This window comes from Vombatus ursinus, unplaced genomic scaffold (assembly GCF_900497805.2).
Source record: "Vombatus ursinus unplaced genomic scaffold, bare-nosed wombat genome assembly UNPS02005286.1, whole genome shotgun sequence".
Classification (NCBI taxonomy): Eukaryota; Metazoa; Chordata; class Mammalia; order Diprotodontia; family Vombatidae; genus Vombatus; species Vombatus ursinus.
This window is the reverse complement of record NW_020945064.1, coordinates 8,796,450-8,814,299: the sequence shown is the minus strand read 5'-3', so window position 1 is coordinate 8,814,299 and position 17,850 is coordinate 8,796,450. Positions and strand designations below refer to the sequence as shown.

The 17,850-nt window shown below is 43.6% G+C and overlaps 1 protein-coding gene across 6 annotated transcripts in view; it reads right to left on the bottom strand.

Moving 5' to 3' along the window:
• Positions 1 to 17,850, bottom strand: part of KLHDC4 (kelch domain containing 4) — a 93,714-nt gene that overhangs the window by 44,303 nt on the left and 31,561 nt on the right. The window contains exons 1-5 of one of the 6 annotated variants that reach the window (XM_027847734.1): positions 13,858 to 15,215; positions 11,952 to 12,125; positions 7,530 to 7,679; positions 7,112 to 7,215; positions 5,097 to 5,225 (exon numbers count right to left, since the gene is read on the bottom strand). The exons of 3 other annotated variants lie outside the window; for them this stretch is intronic. In XM_027847734.1, coding sequence (XP_027703535.1) covers positions 5,097 to 5,128 — 32 coding nt within the window. In that variant the 5' untranslated portion in view covers positions 5,129 to 5,225; positions 7,112 to 7,215; positions 7,530 to 7,679; positions 11,952 to 12,125; positions 13,858 to 15,215. Of the gene's footprint in view, positions 1 to 5,096; positions 5,226 to 7,111; positions 7,216 to 7,529; positions 7,680 to 11,115; positions 11,281 to 11,951; positions 12,126 to 13,857; positions 15,216 to 17,850 lie in introns of those variants that run through there. 2 more of the 6 variants (XM_027847735.1, XM_027847737.1) reach the window with 2 other exon arrangements.

Genomic DNA, 17,850 nt, shown 5'->3' with positions numbered 1-17,850 from the left:
CTCTCTTCAAGTCCCAACCAAAATCCCACCTTCAACAGGCAGTCTTTCCTAACTGCCCTTAATTCTTTTTGCACCCATCTGTTTGCTTGTAGCCTCCTCCATTAGCTTGTGAGCTTCTTGAGGGCAGGGACTATCTTTTGCCTCTTTTTGTATCCCCAGGGCTTAGCACAGTTCCTGGAGCACAGTAGACACTTGCTGTTGTCTTGATGTTTTTGTCGTTCATTCTCGAAGAGGACCAATGACATCACAGATGATGTCTTGACTCATGTGAACTGGATTTAAGTGAGGCAGAGTTGCACAAAGTCATCAGCCTCACTCTCTCTTCCAGAGTCAGCGAGATCTAGTGGCAGGACAAAAGTCAAGATGACTTTTGATAGCGTGGATAACCGTGGCATCTTCAATGTCTGACCAAGCTCTAAGCGCTCCATGGTGCCTGCTTCAGCTGTCTTCATGGCCATGGGAACAAACTGTTCTCATCGGCCCATCCCACCAGGGGAAGTCTTGACCTTGCTGAGATAGACAACCCTCTAACTCACCAACGGGTCTGTGAGCCATCAGTTACCCTCAAGGTAAAGCACTTAGTAAATAATTATTGACTGACTAGGAAAAGGGGGCAAGGACTCAAGGTTGAAATACAGTCAAACAGGTTAATTATAGCAAAAGTTCATATTTATATAGCTTACTCTCAACTACAGGATCCTAGCTAAAAAGGGAGAAAAATTAGGCCGGAGCCTGGAATTACAGGAAAGAACAGAAAGGAGAGTGTCACAGTGAGGATGAAGAATAGGTTTAGAAGTAAGGCAAAGACAGAAGAAAAGATTAGGGCCAGATAGGAGAAAAAATAATCTTTGTAACAAATTTCTCTGATAAGGGTTTGGTATGCAAGATACAGAAATAACTAGCAGATATGTGTTGTGTGTGTGTGTATATATATATGTGTGTGTGTGTGTACATATATATAATATATTTACCCTTACACAGATACAATATATATACATATATAACATATACATACACATATGCAGATGTCCAAAAACCCTTAAAAAACAGATAGGCAAAGGATATGAACAGTTCTTAGAATTGCAAACTATCAGCAACCATTTGGAAGAAAGTTCCAAATGATTTATACTAAGAACAACACAAATCAAAACAACCCTGAGGTTTCATCTCATATCCCGCATTTGCAAAGATAATAAAACATGGGAATAATCTCTGTTGGAAGGGTTGTGGGAAGATGGGCACGTTAAAATGTTCATTTTTGGTGGAGCTAAGAATGAGTATGACCATTTTGGAAATAAATTTGGAAAGTGACTAGTAAGTCCATACACTTTGACCCAGAGACTCCATTACTAGGCTTACACCCCAAGGAAGCCATTGATAGGAAGAAAGTCCCCACACACACCAAAATACTTATACAGAAGCACTTTTTGCAATAGCAAAAACTCAGAAACCAACTACATGCCCATCGACTGGGGAATGACTAAACAAATTACGATACATAAATGTAACTGAATATTAACTATGCTGTAAAAAATGACAAAGGTGATGAATACAGAGAAGCATGGGGAAATCTACATGAACAAATTCAGGGTGAAGTAAGAAAAGCCAAGAAATATGCAGATACTACAACAATGTAAATGGAAAGAATCTAAAAAAACTAAAAAATGAACATTTCAAAACTATAAAGGACAAGCATGGCTCAAAGAAAGGGCCATAAGAAGTCATGGCCATTCTGCCTTTTGGCAGATGTGGGAAGTCCACAAAGGCTGCACGTATTTTCAGACTTTTTCAATGCATCGAGTGATTATGGTTGAGTTTTGTTGCTGTTTTGTTTTGTTTTATTTTTTTTAACTACCTGCTATGTGGGATGGCTCTCTGGTGGGGGAGGAGGATAGTAGGGAAAATGCTAGGGAGAAGGATACAGTGATTAAAAAAAAAAGACATCAATAATAACACTTCAAAAAAATTTTTAACAATCTTTTCCATTTTTCTCCTGTTAGTTGTCTTCCTTCTAATTTTATTCAAATGCCTTCAGAATGATTTTGTTCAGTGAATTCTTGACAAGTTTTCTTTAAATTGGTTTTATCCTTTGCTATTTCTCACCCCTTTATGAAATGATGCTTTTCATAATCATCTATCTTGGCAAAATTTTCCTAATGAGCTTATCTTCTTGCAAACAGGCCAAGTGTATGCTTGACTAAGGTGTTTTTAGGTTCTTTTGGTGTCTTTGTTATGGGCATTTATCCACCTTTCCTTATCAAGTCCTCGTTTAATATAGGATTGTGTAGTTTTCATTGCATGCTATATGACATTTGATCTAACAAGGCAATGGCCTGACCATACACAGACAGCTGATTCGGGGTTAACTTACACATCAATAATGTCTTTTTTTATGTCAAATTATAATCACTTTCATTTTTTTTTTTTGGTAAAGTTATTACTGGGCACCCTCTATATCCAGTGCCTCCAGCATTTTCTCAAATAAAGTACTTATTACATAAAGGTGTAAAGTGCAATCTATAGGATTTTAGCCTCTCTCATTTCTTCTTCCCAAATTGTGCTACCTAATACATCTTTAATATGCTTTTAAAATGCTAAATGATTGTGTTTTACTACTATGTTTTAAAATACTATACAACAAAGCCCACATCACTCATATCCAAAATAACCAAATCCAAACTACCCCATGGGTGGGGTTCACAGTTCACAAGGGTTGGTGTTTTGGTGGTTGCTTAAAATAGGATTTGTTTTGACCACATGTTTTATATGACTACGACATCATGTTTACTATATTCAAGAGACTTTCTTCTTTCTCAATTATTTTGCTTGAACTTAAGAGTTAGCTGCCACCAGAAGAATAGTGATGGCCTTTGGCCTGAATGACAACAAACATTTTGGTTCCAGACTTCCAACACAGACTCATTTTGTTGGTTTGTCATCTTGATCCGCTCCTGGAAAAACTGGCCTCCTATTGGATAGTTGGGGGGAGAGGATGGTCAAAGGCAAAGGCACATTTGGTTCCATGTAATTCCCCAATCTCTTTTGCTTCCCAGGAGGATACCAGAAGAGTAGCAGTTCTTAGCATACTCATGAATTTCAAATTAAGGTACTTAATCCTTTCTATTCTTTCCCCTAGTCCCAAGGCATGATTTTTAGTTGGTAGTCAAGCATAAGGAAGAAAAACTATCACCACTTTAAGCAGCTAAAGCAGAAACAACTCCCATAAGAGACAAGCATAGAAGAACTACCCAGAGACGTACAAATAAATTGGTCCCTGAATAGATTTCAGGGTTTGGTAACTAAGAGCTCTTTTAATTATGTAATCCAAAAAAAAAAAAAACACTTTTCTACCCCAAGACAACAGCATTTTAAAAACAACAAACATGCACTTAGATAGCAACTTTCATTCAAGGCTCTTGGGACAGCTAACATGGCAGCCCTTATTCATGACTGTAGGTATCTGGGGATAAATCAAGAAAACAGCTTGGGGAGTCAGGAAGGCAGGAACGCTACGCAGAGGCTAGCCCTGCTGGAGTCACCACTCAACAGACACAGGATGGCAGAATGTTGGGTAGGTGCATTCTCAATAGAGATGATGGGCCAGGATAAAGGAGATTTTCGCTGGAAGGTAACTACATCTTGAAAAATACATTGGGCGAAAGATGTGATTCTAGGAAAAGTGGTCCCAGACAACAGTCTGCAAGTGTCACATGAGATACATGAGCTCCCCAAGGTACTTATAATCACCAGGCAACAGGCAGCAAAAACAAGGGACCAGGAGCCAGGGGAGCAGGTCCTGGCCTTGGGTCTGCCACTAATTGGCAAGCCTATCTTATTACTCTGATACTTCAACATCAACAAACTTCAGGCTGTGGATACTCCCTCCATCTAGACCAGGGGGTCATAACCTAAGGTCCAGGAGCTTGTCTTCTTAATAACTGTATTTCAACATAATTGGTTTTCATTGTAATCCTGTGTGTTTTATTTTATGCATCTGGAAGCATTCGTCTAAGAAGGAGTCCACAGGGGCAGCTAGGTGGCACAGTGCATAGAGCACCAGCCCTGGAGTCAGGAGGACCTGAGTTCAAATCCAGCCTCAGACACTTGACACTTACTAGCTGTGTGACCCTGGGCAAGTCACTTAACCCCACTGCCTACAAAAAAACAAAAACAAAAACCCAAGACAAACAAACAAACAAAAAAATGAGCCGAAAGGCTCCACTAGACCAAGGTTTCTTACACTTTTCCCACTGGAGACCCCTTTTCACATTTCCATACTTTTCATTGGTATTATGTAGCCTGAGGGCATGCACAGTGCAAAATGCACATGCTTTGTGTTCAGAAACAAGGCTGCAGTGAAGTGGCAAGCCTGTTGTCAGAAACTCCTTGGATTCATTATGCATTTGATTTTGAATTAATTTGTGGTCATTGTGCATTCAGAAACCTTTTACTGTTGCCAAATTTTTCATGACCCCAATGGGGGTCCGACCCATAGTTTAAGAAGCACTGCACTAGACTACCAAAGGGGGGACTGTCTGATTTAGAAAGGTCAAAACGCTCTAAAGACTTAGTGAAATGTACTATATAATTTGTTTTTAAAGCAAATGACATGAAATGGGGATTTAAAGCCTGGAGTCAGGGGGACCCAAGTTCAAATCCAGCCTTGGACACTTGCTAGCTGTGTGACTCTAAGCAAGTCACTTCAACCCTGCCTGCCTCAGTTTCCTCATCTATAAAATGGGGATAACAGCACCTACATCACAGGGTTGTGAGGAATCGTGAAGCACTCCACAAACCTTAAAGCACTGTGTAAATAACAGCTATTGTTATTATTAATGTGTTATCCTAGAATAATGTCAGTTCTGAGGGGTGTGTGCTCTGTGGAGTGACTTCTCATTAAACAAACGAACTGAGGAAGGAAGGGGAAACACTTCCATAAAAGACGTACTTGACGCCACAACGGCCTTTTCTTGGGCAGTCAAGCATCTGTGCGCTTGAATGAGCAAGGCCTGAGCGTGGCAGATACAAAGTCCACAGGAGATCAGATCTTGGGAGTGACACACTGAGCCCTCCACAGCTCAAGGTGAAGGACCTACCGTCGGCTTCTCCACACAGGGCTCCAGCGCATTGACAATTCTATTGCTTGTTTTGACTTCCCGGCTGAGTCAGCTACGACCACACGCTCACCTCTTGTGGCAGCAGCCAAGTTCTATTGTGTTTTGTAACTAAAAAAAGGGAAAATTTTGCTATAAAAAGATTACATCTCCCTATACTCCCCCTCCAGAAAAAAACAAAACCACCAAACAGTTAGTTTGTATTTGAAATTCCAAGAGGCTTTTCAACTGCCATCACTCCTAAATACAGAGTCATTAAAAATTAATGTATCCCACTCAGCAAGAAGTCCTTATGCTCAGCACAAAAATGCATGTGTGATACTGTGGGAGCGAGGCCTTTCAGGAGCATGAGAGCCCCAGCATTCCAGCAGGCCTCAGCGGTGACAGTGGTGACAAACATCCACAAGACATCTACCTCGGTACGTCGGAGGCACTAGTCTCCCTGGAGACTAGGAAAAGGAGAAGATGATGGGGGATGATGCCGAGAAGAGAGCACTCAGATCATTGCTGTTTGGTCATTTTTCAGTCATGTCCAACTCCTTGTGACCCCATCTGGGGTATTCTTGGCAAAGAAACTGGACCGGTTTCCCATTTCCTTCTCCAGCTCACTTTACAGATGAGGAAACTGAGGGAAACGGGGTTAAGGGACTTGCCCAGGGTCACACAGCTATTAAGTGTCTGAGGCCAGTTTTGAACTCATGAAGATGAGTCTTCCTGATTCCAAGCCCAGTACTCTATCCACTGTGCCACCTATCAAGTGGCCTCGGTTTTCTCTGTAAGAAAGTGAAATCCTATAGGGCAGCTAGGTGGCGCAGTGGATAGAGCTCTGGCCTTGAAACCAGGAGGACCTGACTTCAAATCCAGCCTTAGACACTTGACACTTACTAGCTGTGTAACCTTAGGCAAGTCACTTAACCCTGCGTGCCTCACCAAAGAAAAAAAGAAAAGAAAAGAAAAAAAAAGAAAGTGAAATCCCCAGCTGGCCCTACAAGAATAATGTCAGGAAAGTTGGCTGTACATAACAAGGAATACGAACAACAAAAAGCTATAACTGGGGGAAATAGATCTATAAAGAAGTGAGAGGAGCCCTGCCTGAGGTAGGCTCAACAGCATAACAGCAGATGATGGAGAGAAAATGGATATGCCAAGCAGGACGACCCTAGGACCAGAGAAACCAAAGTGGCTAATGGGGAGTTGAATCCCAAGGTAAGAGAACACCTGGTCACCCTTGATCAGTTCCAATCAATAGGCCTGAAAACCCTGGGGACCAAAAGAACTGGCAGATACGATATAGAAGGTGATGGAGTTGAGGAGAGATGCTATGGGACTGAAGGACAAATGTTTTCCTCATTTTCAGAAAAAATAAAAAATCCTAATTTTCACAAAAACAGAGTCTGGAAGCTACAGGCCAGGGAGCTGAACTCTGAATCTCAGCAAAATTCTAGAACACTGAAAGGTTGGTGACCATCAGGAAAGGTGATCATAGACAGGCAGCAGGCTTTCCTCAATAACAGGTCACATCACATTAACCTCCTTTCCTTTTCTCACATTTTTTTTTTAAAACAAAGGTTGTTGTTTCTTTCTTTCAATCTTATCAATTTCAGGGGGGTTATAGAGGTAAAGGCTTAATAACACTGAAGCTGGGGGAAATCTTTTTTTTTTCTTTTGAATGCACAGAAGACTTTCAGAAAGGAGCACATATAAGCATGACAGTTTTGAAAGTAATAAGTGGAATGTACTATATAATTTTTTTAAAGCAAATGACATGAAATGGGGATTTACAGTTTCATGTACAATCATCTTTTTTGTATTCTGTTGTGTGTATAGAAACATTTTTGGGGTGGAGGTGTTTATGTTCAAAATTTTAAAAGAATTTTTTTTAAATAAAGAAGAAGCCTAACCCCAAAGAAGAGATCTGAGAAGATTATCTCCTCCCTCTCCTTGGCAGAGGTGGGGTGGGGAGTGCGGGCAGGGGGGTGGGGGAGAAGCCCACACACCTGCATGACATGAGGTTTTCTTCAACGTGCCTGGTGGGCTTTACCCCTTCTTCCTTTCTTTCTTCCTTTTTAAAAAAAATATTCTTTGTTGGAAAGGGTAGTGTCTGTGAAAGGGAAAATTGGATAAAGGGAGATATCTAGGCAATGTAAAAACAAAAGATATTAATAAAATCAATACAATTAAAAATACAATTTAAAACAGTCAACAGGCATTTCTTAAGCACCAAGTACATGCCAGGTCAAACAAACAAACAAACAAACAAACAAAAAACCAGGAAAATGTCCTTGCCTGCAAGGAGCTTACATTCTGTCAAGGAGAAAACATACAAATAAGTAAGTATATACAAAATAAGTGAAAAATAAATAAAAGATTAACACTGGGGGAGAATCAAGAAAAATTTCAGGAAGGAAGTGTTACCTGAGCAAACTTCTGAAGAAACAAGATGATGAAGGGCAGAAATGATTCAGGAGTGAATTCTAGGCATGGGGGACAGCCAGTTCAAAGGGCAGCAGATGAGAAATGGAGCGTCATTCATGAGCAACACCAAGGCCAGGCTGGTTTGGTCAGCTATTGAGTGCAGGAAAGGAAAAGGCAGGCTGAGGCCAGGAGAGCAGCCAAAAAGTCAAGAAGGTAACACAAGCCAACGGGGCAGTTTCGTCACTACTCAGGCAACCTAATATTCACTTTTGTAAAAAGCATACATAATCAGCCGTTCATCAGGTCATGCACAGTCGGCTTTCTGTGTTCTCTGAATACTGAAATGTTTGTGTTTACTGATGGAATTCATGATTTTAAAAGCCACAAGTCTCAGAAACATTCTACTAAATAAAAGAGGGGTCACCAAAGTGTCCATGAAGGAAACAGAGCAATTAAACCACGGGTCCCTCAAATAGTTAGGAGAAAGGAAGCAAAGATGATAGCAAAGAATTGGAAATAAAATGAGATGTGTTAGACTTAAGACCATGCCTAACCGAGTGGTGGCACAGGAGTGTGATAATTACTGTGCCATGAGAAACGGTGAAAATGAAGAATTCTGGGAAATATTCTCTACTAATATCATTATTACTATTAGTTACTGCAATACTAATACTACTAGTATTACTATGCTACTACTACTACTGCTTACTGTTATTACTACTACTACCAGTATTGCTACTACTAGTAGTACTGCTACTACCACACCATACCCACCACAGTACTATAACTACTAGAAAGTAATAGAAAGAAATAAGCAGAACAAAGAAGATTAATGACTATACAAATGAAAATGGAAAAGACAAAAACCAAAATGGAATGCAGGGTAATTATGACCAAAAAGTATAGTCCTGGAAAAACATGGAGAAAATATATTTCCTCCTTCCTTGTTAGCAAAAGTGGGGGAATATGCATTCTATAACCTGGGTTGTTTTTTTTTAGGAACTCCTTGTTTTCTCTCTCTCTCTTTTTAATCATTTGTTATAAGGAAGGACTCCTAGGTATAACAACAGGGATATAGTATACATATATATATATATATATATATATATATATATGTGAAAGTGATGCAAAAACAAAAGACATTAATAATTTTTTTTAAATGCTCTAAATCACTATTGATTAGAGAAATGCAAATCAAAACAAGTCTGAGGTACCACATCACTCCTATCAGACTGGCCAACATAACAAAACAGGAAAATGATAAATGTCGGAGAAGATGTGGGAAAATTGGAATGCCAATGCATTGTTGGTGGAGTCGTGAAATGATCCAACCATTTTGGAGAGCAATTTGGAACTATGCCCAAAGGGCTATAAAAAGGTGCATACCCTTTGGCCCAGCAATACCACTTTTAGGTCTGTACCCCCAAGAGATCATAAAAATGGGAAAAGGACCCACATGTACAAAAATATTTATAGCAGCTCTTTTTCTGGTGGCAAAGAATTGGAAATTGATGGGATGCCCATCAATTGGGGAATGGCTGAACAACTTGTGGTATATGAACGTGATGGAATACTATTGTGCTATAAGAAATGATGAGCAGGTGGCCTTCAGAAAAACCAGGAAAGACTTGTATAGACTGATGCTGAGTGAAGTGAGCAGAACCAGGAAAATGTTGTACACAGTAACAGCCACACTGTGTGATGACTAACGCTAACAGACTTAACCCTTCTCAGCAATGCAAGGTTCTAAAACATCTCCAAAAGTCTCATGATGGAAAATGCTATTCACATCCAAAGAAAGAACTATGGAGTTTGAATGCAGATCGAAGCATGCTATTTGCTCTTTTTTTTTCTTCTGTTTTGTTTTGTTTCTTCTTTCCTGTGGTTCCTCCTATTGGTTCTAATTCTTCCTTACAACATGACTAATGTGAAAATATGTTTAACAGGAATGTATATGGATAGATAGCCTATATCAGATTGCGTGCCGTCTTGGGGAGGGAGGTGGGAAGGGAGAGGGAGAAAAATTAAAAACTCAAAAGCTTATGGAAGTGATTGCTGAAAACTAAAAATAAATCAATAAAAACTAATAATCTTTTTAAAAAGAGAAGATAGCAACTGATGTCTTCTCAATCACCTTCCTCTCCTCCCTGCCCCACCCCAGTTTCTGAGTTGCTGATAGAATCGTAAAATAAATTCATTCCCAAATCTGCAAATGGCTGTTCCTCCTTAACTTGCTAGTGTCTTATTTTTTTATTTTTATTTTAAATTTCAGTCTCTTTTGTTTTTATATCACCTTTATTTTGGAATATATCCTCCCCCCTTCCTTACCCAGAAAGCCATCTTTGAAACCAAGAGGGGGGAAAAAAAGCCAATTTGGCAACAGTACCCAACCCCTCAGTGGAGTCTGGCAGTACGTGTAACATTCCACAGCCAAGATCGCCTGTATGTATGCAGGGCGTAAGAGACATTATTGCCATTAGTTTTGGTTAAAAATCAAATGCTGGTCATTGTTCCAAAACAGCCTCAACAACCAACCTGGGCCTCCTCTCTATTGGGTGCTAGGGATACAGCTGGGAAGACAGGAGAAAACAGCCCACTGGGGAACTGAGCTTGAAGCTACTGCTGAAGGAAGCAATGTGAGACTGCTAACAGCCACCAGTGACAAACCCAGAATCTAACAGCTCACACTGGCAGGGCGTGTTCTGAAAGACTGTGACGGGACTCACCTAACAGGCGCAGAGAGGGACGGATATGGCCCTAAGTGGTCCACAAACTAAGGCCAGTGACTGACTTCTGGCCACCACTCTCCTTCTGGCTAGGAGGCAGATGTTGTGGGCTCTCAGGGTCTCCTTGCTGTGGCAGTTAATTTACACTGGTCAAAATTCTGGATAAAATTATCACAGTAGATATCGATGTGATTTCTGTTGTTTTACACACTTAGGTTCAAAAAAAGCCCACTTCACAAGTACAAGATGAAGGAAGCAAGATGAAATACCATTCTATCTGAAAAAGACCTGGGGGTCTAAGTGGAATGCAAACTCATTAAGTCAACAACGTGATAAGGTAATAGTTTTTTTACACCCTACAGCCCAGAGGCCTGCTCTCCTGGACGGTAAATCCCTGGCTGGGATCATTATTTCATGAAGGGCTCCTGCCATGCTTATCGCATTTCCAGACCAACTTGTGCTCCAGACTGCTCTATGTCCTTACCGAAAGCCCAGAGCTCTGGGCCTGGACTCGGGGACAACTGAGTTCAAGTCCAGCTCTGGACACTTACTAGCTGGGTGGCCCTGGGCACGTCATTTGACCCGTTTGCCTCAGTTTTCTCATGGGCAAAATCAGTATCATAAGAGCATCAATTTCTAGAGGTCGTGAAAATCAAATGAGATAATATTAGTAAAGCACCTAGAGTGCCTGGCACATAGCAGGCGCTCTATAAATGCTTTTTCCCTTCTCCCTCGTCCCCTGCCTGGGAGGCACCCCCCAACCACACTCACACTCACCCACAGACACACAAAACTATCCTACCACACGTCTAAGTGATCTGTGAGGTGGGAAGGCTTTGTGGAGAGGAAAACTTAGGTACCTGGAGACCCTGGGAGTTCACTCCAGAGGAGATGCGTAAAGATACAAAGGCAGGCTGAGACAAGGCAATTGTAAGTCTGTGAATACGCCAGCCTGGCAGGAACACAGAAGATTCAGAAGAGATGGGCAGCTGGGTGGCCCAGTAGATAGAGCACTGGCCTCAGGAATGTCCTCACTGCGTGACCTTGGGTAAGCCACTTCACCTCTGTTTGCCTCTTCTATAAGACGGGGATAATAACAGCAGCTCCCTCCCAGGAAGCATTTAGCACAGGACCTGACACAAAGTAAGTACTATGTAAATGCTAGCTATTGTTATGTTTATTAATAATGTTATTATTAATATTAATATTACCACGCTGGAGTCTGGGCATTGGCTGGTAGTGGGGAGTCAGGAACAGCTCTGAACAGGAACCTGACATGATGGCAGGGGTCATTCAGGATTATCCTCGTGAACATTTTCAGACTGGATTAGAAGGGGGAGTTATTCTAGGCAGAGATCCTGGTTAGGAGTTACTGAAATAGTACAAGCATGAGATGGGAGAGCTGCTCTGAATATAGAACAGACTAAAAATTGGTGATTAGCTGGATAAGAGGGGAGAGGGAGGAGCCCAAGATAACTTCAAGAATTATAATTTGGGTGCCGAGGAGAATGAAAGAGGGAAATTGGAAAACCAGGAGGCAGTGTGATAGAAGGAAGATGACTAGTTCAGTTTTGGAGAGGTTAAATTTGGGACGACGGAACACACTGGTTTGTCTGACCTAACAAAACGTCGAGGTGCCCGGGCAGCCCGATGGGACAAGGGAGAGCCCCTCTTCCAGCTACGGCAGGACCAATACCTTAACTTTACTTGACTCAGTTTCGTGGGTCAAAGTCTTGTCTCTTGAGCGACTGGATTTAAAAAAGAAAAACCATGTGTGCGTAGAGGTCGGACCATCTTCCTTCTGTTTTAAGTTTGCTTCCTGTCTTCACTGTGCACAGTCACAGATGCACCTCCCATGTTCTGCTCCTCCCTTCGTGTCAAGGAAAAGAGGAGGAAAGTCATTTCAGCCTTAAACCCACTTTACAGAAGAAAGCCTTCAGAAGCAATGTGGTGAAGACTACTGAGCATGTGGCCCGATGGAGGTGGTCCTGTTCTGATTTCTGGCTTCCCTCCTGAAATGTTACGGGTACACGTACACATGAAAATACATGTTTGCACATGGCTATGTGCACAAGTCGGGAAAGCTTTGCAGGTAATTATTATTTAAAAAATAAAAAAGCTAGAGAGGAAATCGGTAAATAGCGGCCAATACTTGGTGGGAGCTGTTCGCTTTTTCTCATGGAACAAAATGGAGATGTGATGAAACTGATGATAACAGTTTCATTTGGAATTTAGTTTTCCTGACTCTAACTGGACTACATTTTTTCCTCTCCTTTCTAAACCATTAAGATAGTGTCAATTAAAAAGCTTCCACTACCAAAATGAGCCCTGGGCATGTGTAAAGCATGAGTGGAATAAAGCATCACCTAATGGCCAAACTGAGTGCCGAGATAACTGGAGGAGGGACAACACGCTGATCCCAGGGCAGGCCACCCACTGCAGGTTATTACAACAACGAATGGAAAAGATGCCTCTGAGCGACTGTGCTCTCCCCAACATCCCTTTGTAGGTTTTAAGGTATCATCAGGGATGGGAAAATAGATTGCCACCAGTCGGGCCCTAACCTTCAAAGATATTCAACAGCCAGTAATGAAATTCCAGAGCATGTCTAGCTTCTCACTACCATTAAATTAAAATGGTTTTCCTGAAGACTTCCTCTCTTCTTTTGGCTTATGTAAGAATCTGCCATGCATAATTTTTATATAATTGGAAATTTTACCAACACTCTTAAGATTTTTTTTTTAATGATCCAGGATTATGATTTGGTCAGTGCAGGGAAACTCCTACTGTGTAAACTCCTTCCACTAACACAATTCAGCAATTAATTCTTCTGCAACTTGTAGTCAGAGACAAGGTGTGTAGCAGACAGAGGGCCAATCTTAGAATCAGGAAGACCTGAGTTGAAGTCTTTCCTTGGACCCATATTAGCTGCCAGACCAAAAGCGTGTCATTCAATCTCTCAGTAACCCAGGAACCTATAAGATCACCCCTTCAAAAATAACCAAGAAGATGACCCCCTAAAAGGGAGGGTGTTGGAGGGGCTGTGGGAAAATAGCCACAGTAATTCATCATTGGTGATGATTGGTCCCAAGAATTGGTCCAAGAATTAGGCAAGGATACTGACTGAGTTTTTCATCCCCTAAGACTCACTGATCCCAAAATGGGACCTATACCCAAGAAAGAAAGAGGGAAAAAACAAAGGTCCAAAAAATAACAAAGTGTTCAAGGTATCATTCTTTGTGGTAGCAAAGAACTGTAAACAAAATGTACGCCCAATAAACTGGGGAATGGCTAGAATATTATTGCACAGTAAGAAATAGGGAAGATGAGGAATTCAGAGGAGCAAGGGACAATGTATAAAAACTCGCACCAAGAAATAAACAGAAACAAAAAACAATATACACAGTGACCACAATAATGTAAGTGAAAAAAAAATCAGTAAAAGAAAACCATACTCTGAGTAACTAAAAAACCAACAAAGTCCTAAAAAACAGAGACAGCTTGGTGGAACAGCACAGAGAGAGCTAGACTTGGAGTCAGGAAGGCCAGAGAGTGTGTCCTGCCTCAGTCACTAGCTGTGGAACACCATACTAGCTGCTTACCCCGGGGCCTCGGGTCCCTCCTCTGTAGAGTGAGGCGGCTGGGCTGGCCGGCCTCAGAGGCCTCTCCCAGATGTAGATCTACTCTGCAATGAACAGAGAGAACGCAGGGCAACAGCAGGACATAACGTGGCACAGCCTGTCAGACTAGGTCACTGTCCTGGATATATCTGCCTGTTTTCCTAGGCAGAATTTTTCCCTTCAGGACTACGACGCAAAGAAAAAAGGTATCAGTAAAGTGTGTCTGTGTGTACACATAAAGGAAGAAAGGAAGTCAATCCCACCCTCCTCATTAGGAACTAAATTCTAATCCAGCCTGGGTGCACTTGTAACCAGCTCTAATGGCCTTAGCTTCCTCAACCACAAAAACCAGAGGTAACTCACCTGATGGTCTCCCAGACCTTAGAAGTAAAGATGCGACAAAGCCATTCCCCACAGGATAAGTGTCCAAGGACAGGAACGAGGCCAAAGGCTCTCAAATGGCGGCTTGCAGACTACTGGTGACCGCCTAGGTGAGAGGCTGCTCCCAATAAGGAACAAGACGAAAGTGGGGGGAGCCGCCTGGGGATGGCTTCACCTCGCACCTGTGCACTGAAGCAACAAAAACAGGGAACACAACACAGGGCTGCGGCAAAAAAGGCCATGGTTCACGACTGTAACAGAAGAAACAATGAACGGATCTGCAGGTGGGAGGGCCCTCGTTTTACAGACGAGGACACTGAGGCACAGAGGGGGTAAATCATGCTCCCAGGGTCGCACGGCTACGCCCGTCTGAGGCAGGGCTCTAAGTCAAGCGTCCCAAGCTCGAGGGACACAGAGTCACGTAAGCAGAACCGCGGAAACCGAAATCAGCAATGGTGACAACAGGGTCAACAGAAAGAGCAAGAAAAGAAAACCACAGGCTAAGTGCTGCAGGACAGTGCCCAAGCCGGGGCAAGGGGCCTGTCCTCGGATGCCCCCAGCCCCATCCTTGCAGGGGTTACCGACTCTGCTGAGGCGTGGATCGTCTTCCCCTTTTAAAAAACAAGCAGACAAACCCCCGACCCCTTTATTACAGGAACAGGACTCCAGGTAGAGGGAGGGGAAAAGCTGCATCCGCAAATGAAGGGGAGGAAAAAACCAGGAGATCAGTAAATATTTTTAAGAGCTGAGAAATGACCGATAAAACAGATCAGCTTGCAAAGTCACGTGAGTCCCAGGTTGAGGAGGAGTGCGTGTGCTTCCCACAAGCCGGGACCGCTCTATGCTCCTGGACGGCTCGGCCGGCGAGGGGCCGGGAACGGTTGTTTCCCAGGGAGCAGCTGACAAGACTCCATCTCCCCTTCTCCTTTAAGATCAGTACGACGCGGGACAAGGGGAGAAGAAAAGCACGGTGGAGAAACGTCGTAATTCAAAGCGCCGTCGAGCCGACGCTCTGCCGATACCAGTTATGCCGTCGACAGCGGGCGGGCGTCTGCGCACTGCCAGCCGGCCTGGGACCCAACACCCTGAAACCTGAGCCTCGTCATCGCGCACAGTCAACGGGCCTGTTTTAACGATTAGTCTGCCTACATTCTCCCACGGTTATACTGTGCTCTGCCAATTAAAAGTGTGCTGTGCTCTTTAAAGGAAGTTCTAATAAAGAGTTGTTATCACCTAAGGTGAAAAATCACATTTTACAAAAATTATTATTATAAAAACAATACTTACCTTATCCTCCATTTCTAAAGCTGAGACTCTACCACTGCTTTAGAAATTCCCAGCGCTCCCCGTTAGCACACACCATCACAGGAGCTGAAGCAGCAGCGAAAGGCCGGTCTCCACGAGCCCCCGGAACCCGGCAGGCGACAACACTGTCCTCTCTGTAGTTACATCGTGCAGGGGGTAGAGAGCTGGCCCCGGAGCTCAAACCCACCGCAGACACGTACTGGCCGTGCGACCCTTGGCAGAGCACTTCACCTCTGCCTCACTCAGTTTCCTCATCTGTAAAATGGGGATAATAACAGCACCTACCCGACAGGGTTGTTGTGAGGATCCGATGAGATGGTATTTGTAAAAGTGCTTAGCCCGGTGCCTGGCACGCAGAAGGTGCTTTACAAGTGGGAGCCATGACTGTGGTCGTTGTTACCCTGCTCCTCTCCTGCCTCTTAAGCATCTTCCCAGTTCCGGACAGCGTCTCAAATGACTCCCTCCCAGCTCAGGAAGTGTGTTAAGTAGCAAAGAGTGGACTCAGCCAACCTGTGCCCAGACCCGGAGACTCTCTTATGGAATCAGAGAAGAAAAACACTTTATTCAGGACAAAATCGGAGCTGGAAGGGGCGGCCTCAGAAGCCGCCCAGCCCAGCCCTTTACAACAACAACATAATGGTAACAGGAACGGCCACCAGCACTTGTAAAGCGCGTTAAAGTTCACAGAGCTTGGTGTGCATTATATTCTCTGATCCTAACAACAACCCTGTGAAGCAGGCGCTGTCCCCATATGTAGTATGAAGTAGGTGTCAGATGCTTAGCCCCATCTGACAGACAATAAAAGAGGCTAAACGACTTGCCCGGCGTCACCAAGGCTAGTAAATGTCTAAGGCTAGATCTGAACTCATGTCTTCCTGACTCAGTCCAGTGCTTCACCGGGCTGCCCAGAAGAGGTCACCGAGCTCTGCCTGATGGTCTCCTGTGAGGGGGGAGCCCACTTTGCACCAATGAACCCCCTTCCAGTCAGGAAGCGCCCCTCAGACAAGCCTCGATTTACTCCACTGCACCTTCCCCCGTCCTGCCCAGTCGGGCCCCCGGGGCCAAGCAGAAGGAGACTCCTCCCCCTTCCACAGGACATGTCCTTCAGAGACCTGAGGGCAGCCACCGTGCATCCGCCGGTACGATGACCCTCCTCCGGCAGGAACTTTATTCCCTTCGCCACCTTGGTGCAGGACAAAACGCAGCACCAGCCCTGACAACTGCAAGACGTGGGTCCAAGCTGATCTACCCGAGAGGCAGCTGAGGCTCGCAACTTCTCAAGCATCTCTCTACGCCATTCTGGGCCACAAGGGACTGGCCAATCTGCATCAACGGCAGGAGGCCCCACGCCAATGAAATCAAGACAGCAGGAGCTTTCTTCTAGCCTTTGTGAAACAGGCATCTGGGCAAGAAGAACTCAGGGACAAAAGATTTTACCTGGTTTTTGCATAACTGGGCTTTTATTTAGTAAGCGATTACATGGAAAGGCATTTCAGGAAGTAGAGTGTCTACCCAAAGGAGCAGACAGACCCAGGAAGATGAGTAAGTCAAGGAAGCGCCCTGTGTAGACAAAGACTTATGATACCTAGATTATTAATGTGAGAAATGCTAACATTTGGTTCCCACAGACTCAATAGGAACACAGAATGTGTAGGAATGAGCAAACAAGATGAGGGGAGACTGGTTTATTGGTTTACACAAGGAGGGCAGAACGACCCTATCCAATCATGGAGCCGGAAGAATTCTCTAAGTTCCTCTTGAAGGGGGCCCAGGCTGAAACTGGCTCAAGCTGGTCAAGGTCACGGGACGGTCACTGACTTTTTACTAACACGCATGCTTAATTAGCCTCATGCATATTAACTTACACACCCCAGGGGACGAGACAGCCACCATTTTTGTACATGCATCGCATGACGAGGGAGGGGAGACACATTAAAGAGTAACATACAAACGGCAGTCCAGGAGGAGGGATGTACTGTCTGTCCCTGACCAATGGATGAAAGGGAAGGTGGGACAACGTGGGGTTAAAGCCAAATAATCCTATAAAATCACTTGCTCTGCTTCTGTATGTGTGTGTGTGGGGGGGGTCCTGTGAGGGAATGTACACACCCAATTCTCACAAGAACTGACAATAAAGGTATCTCTTCTCTCATCTACAACTGTGGTTCATTATCACCCAGCTAACTCGTGTTCGGGGAATTCACCGAGCCCAGTCTCAGGCTGAATTCTGAATCGAGTCTGGAGTCTTTACAACATGAAGGACACAGGAAGGCAGCTAAAAGAAGATGA